Source organism: Carassius carassius, chromosome 33 (genome assembly GCF_963082965.1).
Source record: "Carassius carassius chromosome 33, fCarCar2.1, whole genome shotgun sequence".
Taxonomy (NCBI): domain Eukaryota; kingdom Metazoa; phylum Chordata; class Actinopteri; order Cypriniformes; family Cyprinidae; genus Carassius; species Carassius carassius.
Window position 1 is genome coordinate 20,434,808 of NC_081787.1, and position 15,866 is coordinate 20,450,673.

At 36.0% G+C, this 15,866-nt stretch overlaps 1 protein-coding gene across 1 annotated transcript; it reads right to left on the minus strand.

Annotated features, from left to right (window-relative positions):
* Positions 1 to 4,227: 4,227 nt before the first annotated feature.
* Positions 4,228 to 8,693, minus strand: LOC132113942 (ADP-ribosylation factor-like protein 9). The gene is made up of 4 exons (XM_059522003.1): positions 8,107 to 8,693; positions 6,987 to 7,155; positions 5,798 to 5,973; positions 4,228 to 4,875 (listed from the first exon to the last, which is right to left on the minus strand). The coding sequence occupies exons 1-4, from the start codon at positions 8,311 to 8,313 to the stop codon at positions 4,699 to 4,701; spliced, it is 729 nt and encodes a 242-aa protein (XP_059377986.1). The 5' UTR covers positions 8,314 to 8,693; the 3' UTR covers positions 4,228 to 4,698.
* Positions 8,694 to 15,866: the final 7,173 nt, after the last annotated feature.

Sequence of the window (15,866 nt, forward strand, 5' to 3'; positions counted from 1 at the left end):
TGGGTGTCATCTTTGCTGTTTGAGCTGCATATGAGATGAATGTCTGCACATTCTGCACACAAACACACAAAGCCAATGTGAATGCTGTTGGATATGTAAAACTCATCGTCACCATGAATTAAGCCACAGAACTTTAGCATTCTCAGTCCTTGCATAAGCTCATGGAAAGAAGAAGCCATTTAGTCTGCTCACTTCTTCAAAGTTTATTATTAGATTCACACATTATGGTACATAGTTGCATTGCAAGGGGTGGTGTTTTAGTTAATCCAATGAGATATAGATTACATATGTGTGGTACCCAAGCCAAGAAATATACGCTATATAAAATGGAGTATGGCCAAGAAGTTCTGGACATATAGGAGCACACTTGGCCAAGGATACCTCAACTCTGAGCAGAAGGACAGACCGAAGTCAATAAACTTTCGGGCCTAGAGGTTTAAAAGCGATGTTGCTCCTGTACGTTCGGACCTGTGTGTTTGCTGGTGAAGTTGTTGTGTTTGGTTTTGGGGTTGGCCATGCAGCTGGAGGATTCGAGGTGAGACGACCACGTTCTTACACTAGGAATCACGTGCCAGTCAAACTTACACAAAAATGAGTGTGGGTAACTACAGAAAAACATGAATACTTTTATTCAGCAAGGATGCATTCAAATTGATCAAAAGGGAGAGGGAATGCATTAATTGTTTATCAAATAAATGCTGTACTTTTCAACTTTCTATTCATCAAAAAATTCTTTTGAAATGACAATTTCCACAAAAATTATGAAGAGGCACAATTGTTTTCAAACATTTATAATAATAAAAATGTTTCTTGAGCAGCAAATCAGCATATTAGAATGATTTCAGTAGAATCAAGAGTACACAGTGCTACTGCAAAAACAGATGTTGAATTTTGGCTTCCTCCTCAGCAGGAGCTAATTTTAGTTCTGGAAAGATCTCATGAATGTATCCAGGTTCTCTTTTGACCTCTTCCTTCACTTCCTGGGCACTTCTTCCTCGGGTTTTGGAAGTCGCTAGACGGACAAAGTTCTCATACTGCACTGCACGAGAGGAAGGGTGGGAGATCTTCATCGTTCTCCTCTCCTCCTCTTCCTCTTTCCTGCAGGAAGATTGCAGAGGGAATGTTTGACATCACAGAGAAAAACCACCTTTTCAAATAAGACAATAGGACGAGTGTTACAGGGTGCTCGTTAGGAACAAGTGAAACTAGGATTTGGAGTGTGTATATGATAATCACACCCATATTTCTCAGCATGGACTTTTATAAGAGTGATTTTATTGCTCTCTGGTGAAGAGCAGGGCTGGAAACACTCTTGCCAGCTGGACTCAGAGATCCAAATTACCTTGCCAGCAGCCATATCACCCTGGAGCCCAAGACCGGTTTCCCACTGAAGCTAAGCAGGGCTGAGCCTGGTCAGTACCTGGATGGGAGACCTCCTGAGAAAACTAGGTTGCTGCTGGAAGAGGTGCTAGTGAGGCCAGTAGGGGGTGCTCACCCTGTGGTCCGTGTGGGTCCTAGCGCCCCAGTGTAGTGATGGGGACACTATACTGTCAACAAGCACCGTCCTTCGGATGAGACGTTAAACCGAGGTCCTGACTCTCTGTGGTCAGTAAAAATCCCAGGAAGTCTTTTGAAAAGAGTAGAGGTGTGACCTCGGCATCCTGGCTAAATTCACTCATTGGCCTCTGACCATCATGGCCTCCTAACAATCCCCATATCTGCTGATTGGCTTCATCACTCTGTCTCCTCTCCACCAGTAAGCTGGTGTGTGGTGGGCGTTCTGGCGCACTATGGCTGCCGTCGCATCATCCAGGTGGATGCTGCACACTGGTGGTGGATGAGGAGATACCCCCTGTCTATGTAAAGCGCTTTGAGTGCCTAGAAAAGCGCTATATAAATGTAATGAATTATTATTAAATTCATTTTATCCATTATCTCATAAAATCTCCTTGGCATCAGACTTAAGCTGCTAATTCAAAGGACTCAGGCATATGACACGTATACTTGCATTTCCCAAAGCATCCGGAAATTAACAGCAATGCATACATTTAAATTTAATTTAATTTTAATTTAAGAATCGTGGATTGCTTTCTCATTTTCATTAAAAGGTGTAGGGCAAACTAGGAGTCGACACATGCTTAATTCTGAATGCTGACCTTTTTTTTTTTAATAAGTTCCTTATGTTTACCAAAGTTGCATTTATTTGATTTTTTTGTTAAAAAATGTAATGTGAAATGTTATTACAATTTAAAAGAACAGTTTCTGTTTTTATCAGTTGCAGCATTAAGGCGGGGTTTACCAGGGCTAATTTGCATAGCATCAACATGCCCTGCCCCTTCAAGGATTTCTGTTTTTTTTTAAGTGAGCTCTTCAGTGTCACTTTTGAAAAGGAAACAAAAGAAACAAAATAACAATTTTAAACTTAACAAAATATTAATAAGATTTACGTGTGTATATTTTAATGTATAAACAATGAAACTTAATCGGGGGAGGAGTCAATAAGGCTGCACTCAGGTGCTTAATGATCATCATAATTCATCATCAACAGTGAACATAGAGCTCTATTTAATAGCAAATATGAGACTGTGGACTTTAAGATACATTGCATAAGATAACAACAGAAGCATAATCCTCTTGTAATTTGCAATTGGTGAGTAGCTGCTTTGGAGTTTTAAAACTCCTGCAAACTTATACTATATAATGTCATATAATATAGGTTTGAAAATCAATTATTTAACATTGTTCGCTTTGTTAGCCTAGTGGTGATAAAAAGAGAAAAGATTATTTTCGTATAACTTTGAACATTGCCCAATAATGTCCATTAATGTGTTGTTCCGAATTCTGCACCCCTGCCAGATTAGCAGAAGGTATGGGGGAGGGGTTAGGATTAGGGGAGGGGTTAGGTTTAGAGTTGGAGTTAGGATTAGCTAATTAATTCAGGCTCTTTCAGGAATAGAAAACAAAAAAATAAATCATATTATTCAATAAAAATAACGAGACCATTTAGGCTTTGTTCTAAAAGCAGACTTTACCCGAGTCCATTCTGTCCAGATACAGACCTAAAGGAATCCTGGAAAACTAAATGTCACAACAGAGACCGCCTGTTGCTAAGGAAGCTATTACTATGGCAGTCACATGGTCCTGCTCGGTCTTCTAAGAAGAGCTGGGGGGTATTCCAGAAAGCAGGTTATGTGACATACCCGGGTATGTTTAAGAGTAAGTAAATGGATAACCTCAACTTTCGGTTCCAAAAACGGAGGTAACTTTCAGGGTATGTTAGTTGTCATAGCAACTCACTCTCTGAACATAACCTGCTCCAGAGCAGGTTATGTTCCAGGATTAGTTCACTTCAGCGAGCCTTCAGTGGGCGTGACAGATACCGCACAACATTATATAATATTAGAATATGTAATATAGCCTATTATATATATATATATATATATGTATGTTGATGAGGAAGCGCTAATATAAGTAATAAATAAGGTAATATATTATTCTAATATGATTATTTCTTTTATTGGCATATATAAGAGTTATCTGTAAATTATGTATTAAGAGGTATGTATAAATTATAAAACACTATGACAAGGTAATGTTTAACTTATATTTATATATTTTATTTATTATATGTTATATCTCACTGCATGGAGTGGCATTTTTCTATAATGTCTAAATTCTAAATCAAAATACATATCTGATATGACTTAATGTATAATTAGCATAAAACAAACAATATAATTCACATTCTCAAGTATTAAAGATTAAATGGAAACAATTAAAAATGATTGCACAGCCATCAATTAGGTGGCGATATGCTCCAAGCATGTAAACAACTAATTAACAAAAGAAGATGAAAGAAACAGCATGGCGAGCTTTTTCTTAGCGTCCGTTTCTATAGTGACTAGTCGATTCGTCGCTCTGTTGAGAATGTCTTGAGTCTTAACCAGGAACATACTCTGAGTTGAATTAACTTACTCCCGGACGAGTTTTTGGAACCACATACCTCGAGTAAGCAAGGTTTGGGGTTAATCAACCGAGAGTTCAGGTTTTAGTTCACGGTAAGTTAACCCTGCTTTCTGGAATACCCCCCTGAAATAACAGTCCATGACATCATAAACACAACTGAAAATAGGATTCCAGCAATTCTAAAGATTCTAAACATGATGTCACTGATGGTAAAAATAACATCAGGGGGTTTTTGTTACAAAAATGACAAACACAATTCAGTCATTTCAATTCATATTTAATGGTTATCAAAAGATAATTACCAATTTGCTCAAATCTTCACTCGATTTCTGGCAACAAAAAGCCATTTAAAGACACAAAGGTCAAAAGTTATAAAAATAACAGTCATCTGGATTACAGACTATTCTTACTGACAAATCAGCAAGTTACATCATAAACCAAAGCAAAGACTGTATCAGTTAACTCATAATCAAACATCCCATAATCCACAATTACAACAGCAGCAGCAATACACTGAAAAACATCTTTGGCATCTTTTTCAAAATGCTCGGTTTTCTTTCTCAGTTATAGCAATCATAATGTTTTAGTGTCATTAAGATTATTTCAGCTAGTCTCTCTTCTACTACAAGAACAGGCTGATTTGTTGTCATTTGGTTTGAAGACTCTTTGGTGACTGTAAAGCCCTACATAACTGGGACCAAAGGAAACTATTTTAAGTTATGTAGTCGGTGGTCAATCATCTGACATCATCTCTATGATGAGGTCACGAGCATCTTGCACACCGGCGCTGGCCCCAGACTTTCCCTTCTTCACCTGAGTACCGATCACACTGAGCCGGTGCCCGTCACCAACATTACCCAAATCCAGTGCCTCGTAAAGCTCAGTGATCCCACGGGCCCCGGGGACATCCTGCATGAGAGAGAGCAAAGCATGTGTAAGATCCTGACACAGGACCGTGTTTCTAATAACAGAAAAACATGCACTAATCAATTAGTCCAAAAAGAACAGGAACAGGGCTGTGCCACATGTATTGATACACAGGACTTGATACTCACATTTTTGCATCATGTAGCCTATTAGAGTGACCCCAAAATTCAATATATGGGGGTGAAAAGGCCAATGTATAAGTTTTCTTCTAGATCCCATATTTAACTGTGGAGGAAGCATTATTAGAAATAAAGGACTACTAGCCAGAAGCCATGTTTTCAAGTTTAAAATGTTTTGATGGATTTTTATTTTTTACAAACTTACTTTTTTACTTCACAAAAAATTAATTTATGGACTGGAATTGTGATGTTTTTATCAGCTGTTTGGACTCTCATTCTGACGGCACCCATTCACTGCAGAGCATCCATTGATGAGTGATGTGATGTAATGCTACATTTCTCCAAATCTGTTCTGATGATGAAACAAACTCATCTGCTTCTCGGATGGCATGAGGGTGAATAAACTTTCAGCAAATTTTCATTTTTGGGTAACCTTTTCATTTAAGTATTAAAATATCTCCCGTTGATTTCTGTAATTGCTGTGAACTCATCACTGCACAGAATGTCAACAACAGGCCAAAATCAGATCACAAAAACACCCTCAGCAAAAGGTCTAACTATAATTATCGACAAAATGCCAGAAAATATAATTTTTCATGGGCCATTTTGATTATCATTTTTTTGACTTTATGGCCCGTCTGTCACACCAGATGTGTTTGCAAGAACATTCGTGTGCGTCAGCACCTTAACCTCAATTCTGAGTGTCCAGATGGTCCTGACACGCACTCCATCAGACGGCTCGTGCTGAGAGTGGATTACAGAGCTCATGCAACAGACGCTCTCACCTGCTTGTTGGCGAGCAGCACTAGAGGCAGGCAGGGGTCGGCCGAAAGGAGCTGGTCCAAGAGACGTTTAGCCAGAGGGAATCGCTCGGGGTCAGACGAGTCCACCACGAACACCAAAACACGCGCTTTACACAAATACATCCGCCAGTAATCACGCAGCTTCTCCGTACCTCCAACTGCATGACAGAGGACGCACAAAAGACACGATTACAACGTCACATTATTCACTGCAAGACAGGGTTATTTTTGTTAACTGAAATAAGACCTTAAACGTAAAATATACTTTCTTAAATTAATAACTTCTCACCATTTCTCATTTCTATTTAAGTTGAAGAATCATGGAAGCCTGTTTCCTTTTTATCTTTACAATTGTGAGAAATAATCTCAGATTTATGACCTTCTCACAATTAGTCCTTATATCTTGCAATATAGACTTTTTCCTCGGAATTGTTTTTTCCCCAAAAAAGGAATTAAAAAAAGGTAACTGTGACTTTTTACCTCAACTCAAGACTTTTTCGAGGGTATATAGCTTACAATTTGGACACTTCTGCTCACAATTGTGCATTCATATTTTGCAGTTCTACATGACTTCAGAATTCTGACGTTCCTGCAACTCAGTTTACATCTCACAATTCTTTTTTTCTCAGAATTTTAAATCTATATCTTGCAAATCTGTTTTTTTTTTTTTTGCCACAGAATAAAAAATACTGACTTTTTTACTTGCAATAGCGGGTTGATATCTAGTTACAGTTTTCTTCTCAGAGTTCTAAGGAAATAAGAAGTCTGAATTGTAAGATATATATATTTTTTTCTGCTATTTTTCCCTTCGTGGTGGAAACAAGCTTCCATTTAGTACTGATATAGCTATTCTAAATTAAACTTAAATCTAAAACGTAATAAAGACTACAGACTTAACAAAAATAAAAATTACAAACTCAGCAAAACTACAAAAACGTTTAAATATACAAGATGCAAAAATAAAACCCAATTTAAAATGTTTTTATTATTATAAAATGTAAAAAAAATTGGCGGTACTAACATATTTTCCAAAGCTACTTGCGTGCATTTATTTAATCAATGCATGCATTTCCTTTGGATTCAAACCTACTGCATCAGTTTGGTGTTGCAAGCAGCATGCTGCTTTTTTTATTTACAGTAATCACAATGTGTGTAAATGAGCTGTATTTACTCTCTAAGAACTCGATCTGAAGCTCTTCCTTGTTGATGGAGATGGCGTTGAAGCCCTGAGTGGGACACACGTCTTGTTCCAGGCTGCCTGTTGCAAAACAGTGTAGTAAACTAGTCTTTCCTGCCCCGTCCAGACCCAGTACCAGCACCTGAGTACCTGCTGTCCTGGGCTGAGAACACAGAGAACAAACATGACATTACTTTACTGAAATCAGAACATGACGGGAGAGTACAGCTGCTTCATGTCTCACACTGACACACAGGAAGAGACAGATTTTACTACAGGAGGTCCATACAATAAACCAAAAGCAGTTAATTTGATCAATGCACAGTGCTCAAAAATGGAAATGCTGCATGCAAATTTATCTTGAGTGAATTTTTAAAATAAGCTCCCATGTAACACTTTAAAATTACTTGAAAACAAAAAATAAAAATCATAATTATTTCGTAATATTAACTTTCAAGTAGCATTATTTATATCTTGAAATATATGTAGCATATTAATATACATTTATTATTATTATTATTATTACATGACATTTCTGTTATTCTGCATTTACTTTAAGCTTCTGTTAAGCAAGATAAATTATACTGTTAAAAATATTAACATTTAAAAACAATATTAATCAAATTTAATATCATAATATTATATGTGGCCATTTGCATTGTATCCTATTCAATCATTATGTGAATGATTCCTTTTTTAATGAAAATATGAATATATGTTGCATGATATTTTACCTATTTGCATCTAGCATTATAAATTATAATGTTATTTGCACGTACTTAAAGTATCTTTTTAAGCATTTCATATTCTGATCATGTTTATTGATTACAATTTAGGGAAATATTAAAGTTGCATGACATTTTTAATCATTTACATCAGCTTTAAGGATTAGCATTATATAATACGACGAATTGCTATATTACTATGAAGATACGCGACAAACTGCACGATCTATTTAGCACCTGTTAAGCATTAAATATTATAATAATATTTATTAAAGATATGTAAAATCATTTGTTTTCTCTGGATTGTTTTTTTCTTCTCACTTCTGCAGAACGTTCTGCTTTGAGGCCTCGCGTGCAACCAAAACACCGAGAGGATAAAGCCTACAAACCTTTGATATTACTGGCGCTTCTAGTGCAGTGTCGGTCTTGGTGACTTTATGCACGTGCTTTCCTCTGCTCCCGTCCCCATTCAGCCCTTCTTTCTCTGTTTTCTCAGGTTCAAGTGTTTTCCTCCTCAGGTAACACACAGCGCATGCGACGCCTCCCGTGAGCGCGAGCGCGACGCCCACCAGCCCGATCTCGCGCGCACCGGGCATGTTTACGCTAATTTCCTGCCTCCAAATCAAATCAGGTTAAAGTGTAAACAAATGCGACACTCTTTTCACATGCACCCGGACATGATGCGCCGCATACGGGCCTCGGCGCGGATCACCAAGTGGATTAGAAACTCCAGAGGTCGATATTTCCGATGAGTGGAAAATATAATTATTCCTGCAGATTCTAAAAGAACTTAATTAAGTTTTTCGCCTTCCCCACGAAAACGGAGGTGTAACCCAAGCTTTTTAGTTTCCTGGAGATCAACAACATAAGCGGCGGTCTCGTGAGATGGGAATAATCACAGCAGACCGGACCGCGGGAGATTCTGGTCTTTAGTAATAATCACTCCCGAGTCCCGACAGCGGGAGTCGAAGCTCTAATCATCTATTAACCTACAGTGTTGCCAGATCTCGCGAGACAAATAAGCAACCAGGCATGTGAAAACAAGCCCAAAACAAGCGACTTTTTCTACGGAGCCCCCCTAGGTTCCGGGATGAGAAAAATAAATAAACTGTGTGCACGGTTTTACAATCCGTGGGGACGGATTTTAAACTGTGGGTACAGATTGCCTATTTACATCCATGTGGACAGATTGGTAAACTGTGCACAGTTTTAAAAAACTGCACACACGTTACAGTTTATTTATTTTTCTCCCCCCTGAGCTTCAGGACAATGACCACAAGAAGGAGTTAAACCACCTTTTAACATTATTTAACATTAGAAAACTGATGGGATATCAAATATAGACTGATGTAAGTTACCGAGTACATTATATACACGGCAGTGGCGTAGCCAGGGTGTCCCACAGTGGCAGCTTGCACACCTAAAAATAGATGCAGAATAATTTTTTATAGTCTCAATAAAAAATGTTTACTAAACTTGGGCTATTGTTGTTTACTTAGAAAATAAATATTTTTAAATCAACCCTTTCACGCGTAAATTACAAATATTTTAACTGACCCCTTGTTTCCTTGGCGACGCGTCATGATTGTCACGTGACACACCGCAGCCACTAACAGATGTATCGGTATTCGTTTTATTTAATTTTTCATTTTTTATTAAAATATATACACAAACTTGCTTACCATGTCAACTTTCTGATATTCTGATTCTTCGTTTAAAAACCTTTATAAATTATCTTGATCTATAACGAGATGAGCGCTGCGTGGCTGCAGTTCAGAGTCCTGTCAGCGGGATTTAACGTAACGTTACGGTTACAGCACTTGAATTCCCCAGTTTCTCCCGAAATACATGAAAGTAAGTGGCTGTTGAACTGGACGAAGAATAGAGTAAACTTTATTGTTCTGCTATGTGTGTCTGATATATGAATAAAACACGTCGGCAAATTACATTTGATTAGATAGTTTTTGCTGCTTCCATAGACATGTGTGTGTATTTTACAAACTACCAATATATTGTTTTACTAGTGATTATGTGTATTTAAATTTATGAAACCTAAAATAAACATTATGTGGTTGAAAACACTGCATATTAATTGTGATATATGACAAACGCTGAGCGCGTCCGTCTCTGGCTCAGCGCCAGCCAACGCGCGAAAGATGTTTGAATCTGGCAGTTCTGTGATGCCACTGAACATTCTAAATCATACTCTCAGGGGCACAGAAATAAGAATCCAATATATGGTGCAATAATGCTAAAAATGTTAAAATGTAATTTACATTTTAAATTATTTTTGTTAAAATATATCTGCCGACATTTGGACTGCCAACCAATCAGCAAACAGCAGCTGACTGTGACCCCAGCAGTCTATGACATAAACAGATAATTTTTGATAGCACATTGCCAGCTAGCAATATGTCGCAGAGCTCCTTTCTTAATTTTTTTTTTAGCAAAAAAACTTGGCTTGATGGACAGCCGGACACAAGGCCCAACGTTACACCTGATGAGGATGTTTCTCCCTCCCCGGCCCAACATCAACAGACAATGTTGCCAGATTGGAAATGTCCAAGTATCGTACCAGAAGTTCAAAATTATCGTATTTGGAAGAAAATTCTTACACTTAACAATTAACTACATTTTGACACGACCTGCAAATTACCACTAGGAGTATGGTTGGACGGAAGCAGTGCGACAAAAATACTATACCATAATTTTGCACAGTAATCTGACAATAAATGTGGCACACCCAGATTTTCATGCACATCCAGAGTCTCTTTTCTGGCTACACTACTGATACACGGTAAACATCTGATAAATAAAATTTGCACACACAAATAAATATCATCCTGAATTCACAAATTCTTCATTTAAAAAAACTCTCTTACAGTCCAGTCAGTCACCATCAGTCGCAACTCGCGCGCATTTATTTAAAGTTTATGTCACTCACTGACGATGTTTTCCTAACCAGAAAAAAAAAACAGATGGCCCTGCTCTGCCTCTGATTGGCTAGTACTCGTTGCCATCTGGGTCAGAGCCAAAAAGAAGCAGGATGTGGGTGGGAAAAAACTCTCGCCGTCTCCTGTATGGGGAAAGTGGAGGGAGAGAGAGAACAGGCTAGAACTCCTACGTTTAAATAACATATAGAACATATCTGCTTGATAAGTTATTATGGAGCTGGGATCAAGCCCAAAATAAGCAACTACACTTTAGAAACAAGCCCAAAAAAACGCGACCACCAATATTTGTATGCGACTTTACAGAAAACAAGCCTAAAGTCGCTTATAATAAACGGACTTAGCAACACTGCTAGCCTACCGCTGAGAGTCCCTCGGTAGTGAACATGTTTTTTTTTTTTTCTTTTTAATTTTTTTTTTTAATTATTTAAACAGTTAGAACACAACAATAATTTTCAAATAACAAAAAATAAATAAATAAAAATATAGAGACAGAGAACATTTCAACAACATAATACAAAAAAACGTGTTTAAAAAAGAAAAACAACATTACCAAAAAGCAGAAGGATAAAGAAAGAGGGCATTACTCACATGAAAGAAAATCTAAACATTTAACAAGTCAAAGAGTCCATAAGTCGTACAAATTTGACAAGTTCTGATCGCTTTTGGGTTAAGAGATGACGAGATTGTATTTAAATAATGTTTTATCTCGTGCAAAAATACCAAAAGAATTGGTTTACAGTTTGAGAATTTACATTTATGAATATAAAATCTGCACAGGAAAATAATTAGATTTATTATAAGGCAAGCATTAGAATCTGTTATAAAAAATCAAAATATAACAATTTGGGGCTTCATAGAAAAATTTTGCAAGATATTTCTTGAGATAAACCAACTAACATCTTTCCAAAGTTTCTGAGTGTAACTGCACGACCAAAACAAGTGAAGAAGAGTTTCAGTGTCATTCTGAAAAAAGGAGCAATTAGTTTCAAAATCAGATCTGAATTTTTTCTGAAGAAAACTTTTGACTGGGTAAATATTATGAACTAATTTAAAAGATATTTCTTTTACTTTGTTTGTAAGGAAAAATGTATGCTGTATGGACCATATATTTTTCCAATTTAAATTATCAAAAAGCCTAGTTCCAATATGAGATTGCAGGAGGGGCAGAAATAACGTTTTCAATGAATAGAACTCTTACTTTATAATTTCTTCCTTTTTTTTCAGTGAAACATATCTTGCCAATAGGTGTGTTGACAAGCTCAGGATAAGACAACGAACCCAAAGAGAGAGTATTGTTTTTAAAAAGCATAAGTAACCCAGAGGGAATAGCATCCATAACTGTGGCAAATTCCTTGGGAGTTACCGGTATATTATATTCTGAAAGAAACTCTGCATACCTAAAAAGCAGACCTTCATTATTAAAGAGCTGTCTAACATGATATATTCCATTATTGAACCAGTTATTATAGAACAAAGATTTATTCTTAAATAAAATATACCTATTGTTCCATATATAACAACGGTGAGGAGAAAAGTTATGCTTGTAAATAAGATTCCACGCCAGAAGGACTTGTTGGTGAAAGTTAGATAGCTTGACAGGGAGTTTATAAATATCATAATTACACATTAAAGCAAATTTTGCGCCACCAAGTTGCGAGAAAGCATGCTGAGGGAAAATATTCCAAATAGAGGTAGGATTTTTAAGGAATCGATTAAGCCAATTTATTTTAATTATGTTATTTAGTGTACTAAAATCAATGAAGTTTAAGCCGCCCTTTTGTTGAGCATTTAGTATCACTGACTTTTTCAAATAGTGGGGTTTATTCTTCCATAAAAATTTAACTAAGATTCCATCGATACGTTTACAAGTGTTCTTATCAATGAACAGTGACTGAGCAGCATAAGTAAGGCGAGACAGACCCTCCGCTTTAACAAGCAAACCTCTGCCTTTCAAAGAAAGGTCTTTCTGCAGCCAGCAGTTAAACCGTTTCATTGTATTTATAACAATTGGGTCCAAATTAGCAGAACATCTAGTGTTATCTTTGGTTATTTTTATACCCAAGTATGTAACACAGTTTTTAATTGCAATACCATCAATTGAAGAGATCATACTGTCTTTTAACGGAAATAATTCACATTTATTAATATTAAGACATAGGCCAGAGGCTTTAGAGAAGAGATGAAGAATACATAAGGCTGCAGGTATTTGCATAGAGTCTTCTAAGAACAGAACAGTATCATCCGCTAATTGATTAATAATTAACTCTGTATTGCCAATACTAATGCCTTTTAGATGGCTTGCTTTGATGTGCGAACTAAGAAATTGTGTTGCAATTAAAAAAAGATAAGGAGATACTGGACATCCCTGTCTAACTCCACGGTTCAAGAAGAATCTGGGAGAGGTATTGTTACTCAACTTAATGGAGCTGCTACTGTTCATATACAGCATTTTGACCATATTACAGAAGGAGTCACCAAAACCAATTCTATTTAGTGCTTGAAACAAAAATCCATTCTCTAATGTGTCAAATGCTTTGTAGTTTAGCAAATGTTTGTCTTTTGGGAGTAAATATGAATAGTCCAATAGATCTAATATTAAGCGTATGTTGTTTGAAATATGTCTGTTTGGTAGAAATCCTGACTGTGTTTCATCAATAATAGAATTTAGGACACATTTTAGTCTTTTGGCTAGAATCAAAGCTATTATTTTGTAGTCGTTATTTAATAAAGTAATTGGGCGCCAATTATCAATAAGAAAGGGATCTTTATTTGGCTTCGGAATTAGAGTTATTATTCCTTGACATAGGGTGGGAGGAAGAAATGTTTTCTCTATGCTTTCTCTAAAAACCTGTAATAGAAATGGTGTTATTTTTTTACTAAATAATTTATAGAATTCTGAGGTGAGCCCATCAGTGCCAGGAGATTTTCCATTTTTTAATGAATTAATTGCTTCTACAATCTCATTGGTGGTAATAGGAGCATCACAAAAATCTTTATCTACTATATTTAATTGCTGTATGTTCTGAAGAGACTCGAAGAAATCAGTTGCATCTTGGTGGCAAAATTTAGATGTATATAAATCCGTGTAAAATTTAGAACAGAATTTTCCAATTACTTTTTGATCTTCATTTAATACTCCATCAATCATGAGTTTCCTTATTGTATTTGTTTTAGCTTGTTGTTTTTCTAAACGAAAAAAATAAGCAGAGCTTTGCTCACCTTCCTCAAGCCACTTTCTGCGTGATCGGACGTAAGCTCCTTCAGCTTTATATTTGTATATTTTATCTAATTGTTGTTGCTGTTCAGCAAGTTCAGCTTTATCAAAATCAGTAATATCTTCCACATTTTTGGCTAAAAGACTAGCAATTTTACAGATAACACTACTCTCATTAGACTTCCTCTTTTTAGCCAAGTCACTACTGAATTTTCGAAAATATTTACCAATTTCATATTTAGCTAACTCCCAATTACTGCAGTAGTTATCTTCTTCATTTGCTTTGTTCCAAAAATTTGTAATAATGTCATCGATTTTAATTCTAACTTCATTATAGGCAAGAATTGAGTTATTGAGCTTCCAATAAGAGGGAGTACTATATGAATTAACATTAGATGAAATGGGGATGCGAATAGAAATGCTTTTATGGTCAGATAAAGGTGAAGGAATAATATCAGTTGAAATTTTATTTAGCTCTTTAGAAGCAAGCCATAGATCAATGCGAGATTGGCACGAAAAAGATCTATTATTCCATGTGAATACTTTTAAAGATGGATGAGTTTCTCTCCAGCTATCAACCAAAGAAAATCTTTGCATGAACATCTTTAGGTAGGAATTAGAATTATTAGATTTTGGGGGCCATCTATCAATATTATTATCTGGAACCACATTTAAGTCTCCTCCAAAAACCAAATAAGAGTTGGGGTAATTATTTAACAATGAAAGTATACGTTCTTCCATTCTATAAAAGAAATCTTCATTTTCTTTTTGTTGATTAGGTCCATAAAGATTGGTAATAATAAACATTATGTCTGAGACTTCAAGTAGGAGGCAAATATACCGACCATCTGGATCACAGTCAGAAAACAGAATTTTCCCCTTAAAGCGATGAAGTAAGATACAGACCCCAGCTGAACTTGATGTTCCATGGGACATCCACAGGTCCAATCCCCATTGTGATCTCCAAAATTTAAAGTCATCTTTGACTGAATGACATTCTTGCAAAAAATAAAAATCTGAATTAAATTGTTTAAGGTACAAAAATATAGCTTTACGTTTAGTAGAGTCTCTTAGCCCTCTAACATTAAGTGAGTGAATAGAAAGAACCATAAAGGAAAATAAGGAAATAAAAAAATAAAACGGCAGTGAACATGTTTGATTCAAGTAATGCACAGCATCAGCATCACAGGTCCAGCAGAGGGCGCTCGAACACACGGCGAGTCAATGAACGCGCAGCGGCAGCGCCACCTGCTGGAGGAGTAGATTTCCTACAAATACATTCATCTGTTCTAGACAGACAACAACGTGGAAACTGTTCATGTATGTTTTTTTGCATTGATATAATGTAAACCTACTAAAATAATACCTACATTTGAAGTATTACTGTATGGGAAAAACAGTCTACACACACACACACACACACATATATATATATATATATATATATATTGAAATGTCCAACTTTTTTTTTTAATCCTTGGATTACTTGGATTCTCCAAGTAATACATCTGTTTTAACAGTAGTTTTCTGAAATATTTTTTAAAAATGCAAATTGGGCTTCATCTAATAAAATATGCACACATTTCCAGAAATCAGAACTGACATCTGAACATTGGATAATACCAGGTTCAAAATTCTCATTTTAAAGATTTTAATGGAGGGAATTTTGAATTTCTCTTTTCATCATTTCAAAACCTGAGAGAAGGGAATACAATCTTATATAAATCCAGCAAATGATATATGAACAAACCCCTCTTTAAAAACCTTCAGAATATAGATAAAAATAAACCTGTAAATTTTGGTTTATGTAAATGCTACATTTACAAGTAAAGATTTTTGGCTCAGTGAATTGAAAAAAAAAAAGCTCTTCAAGATATTATTTGAAATCTACAGAGAGAAATAATATACACACTTAAATGTGTATTTTGGATGTTTTCTTTCCACTAGTCTGAAAGAAGACATGTTATGAAAGCAAAATAAT

What these genes read in the sequence shown, in the direction of transcription:
- LOC132113942 (XM_059522003.1), bottom strand. Translation starts at nt 8,313, where the DNA reads ATGCCCGGTGCGCGCGAGATCGGGCTGGTGGGCGTCGCGCTCGCGCTC. An exon ending in AAGCGCCAGTAATATCAAAG is followed by an intron (nt 7,156 to 8,106) that starts GTTTGTAGGCTT and finishes CTGTGTTCTCAG; the next exon opens with CCCAGGACAGCAGGTACTCA. An exon ending in TGCTGCTCGCCAACAAGCAG is followed by an intron (nt 4,876 to 5,797) that starts GTGAGAGCGTCT and finishes TCTCTCATGCAG; the next exon opens with GATGTCCCCGGGGCCCGTGG.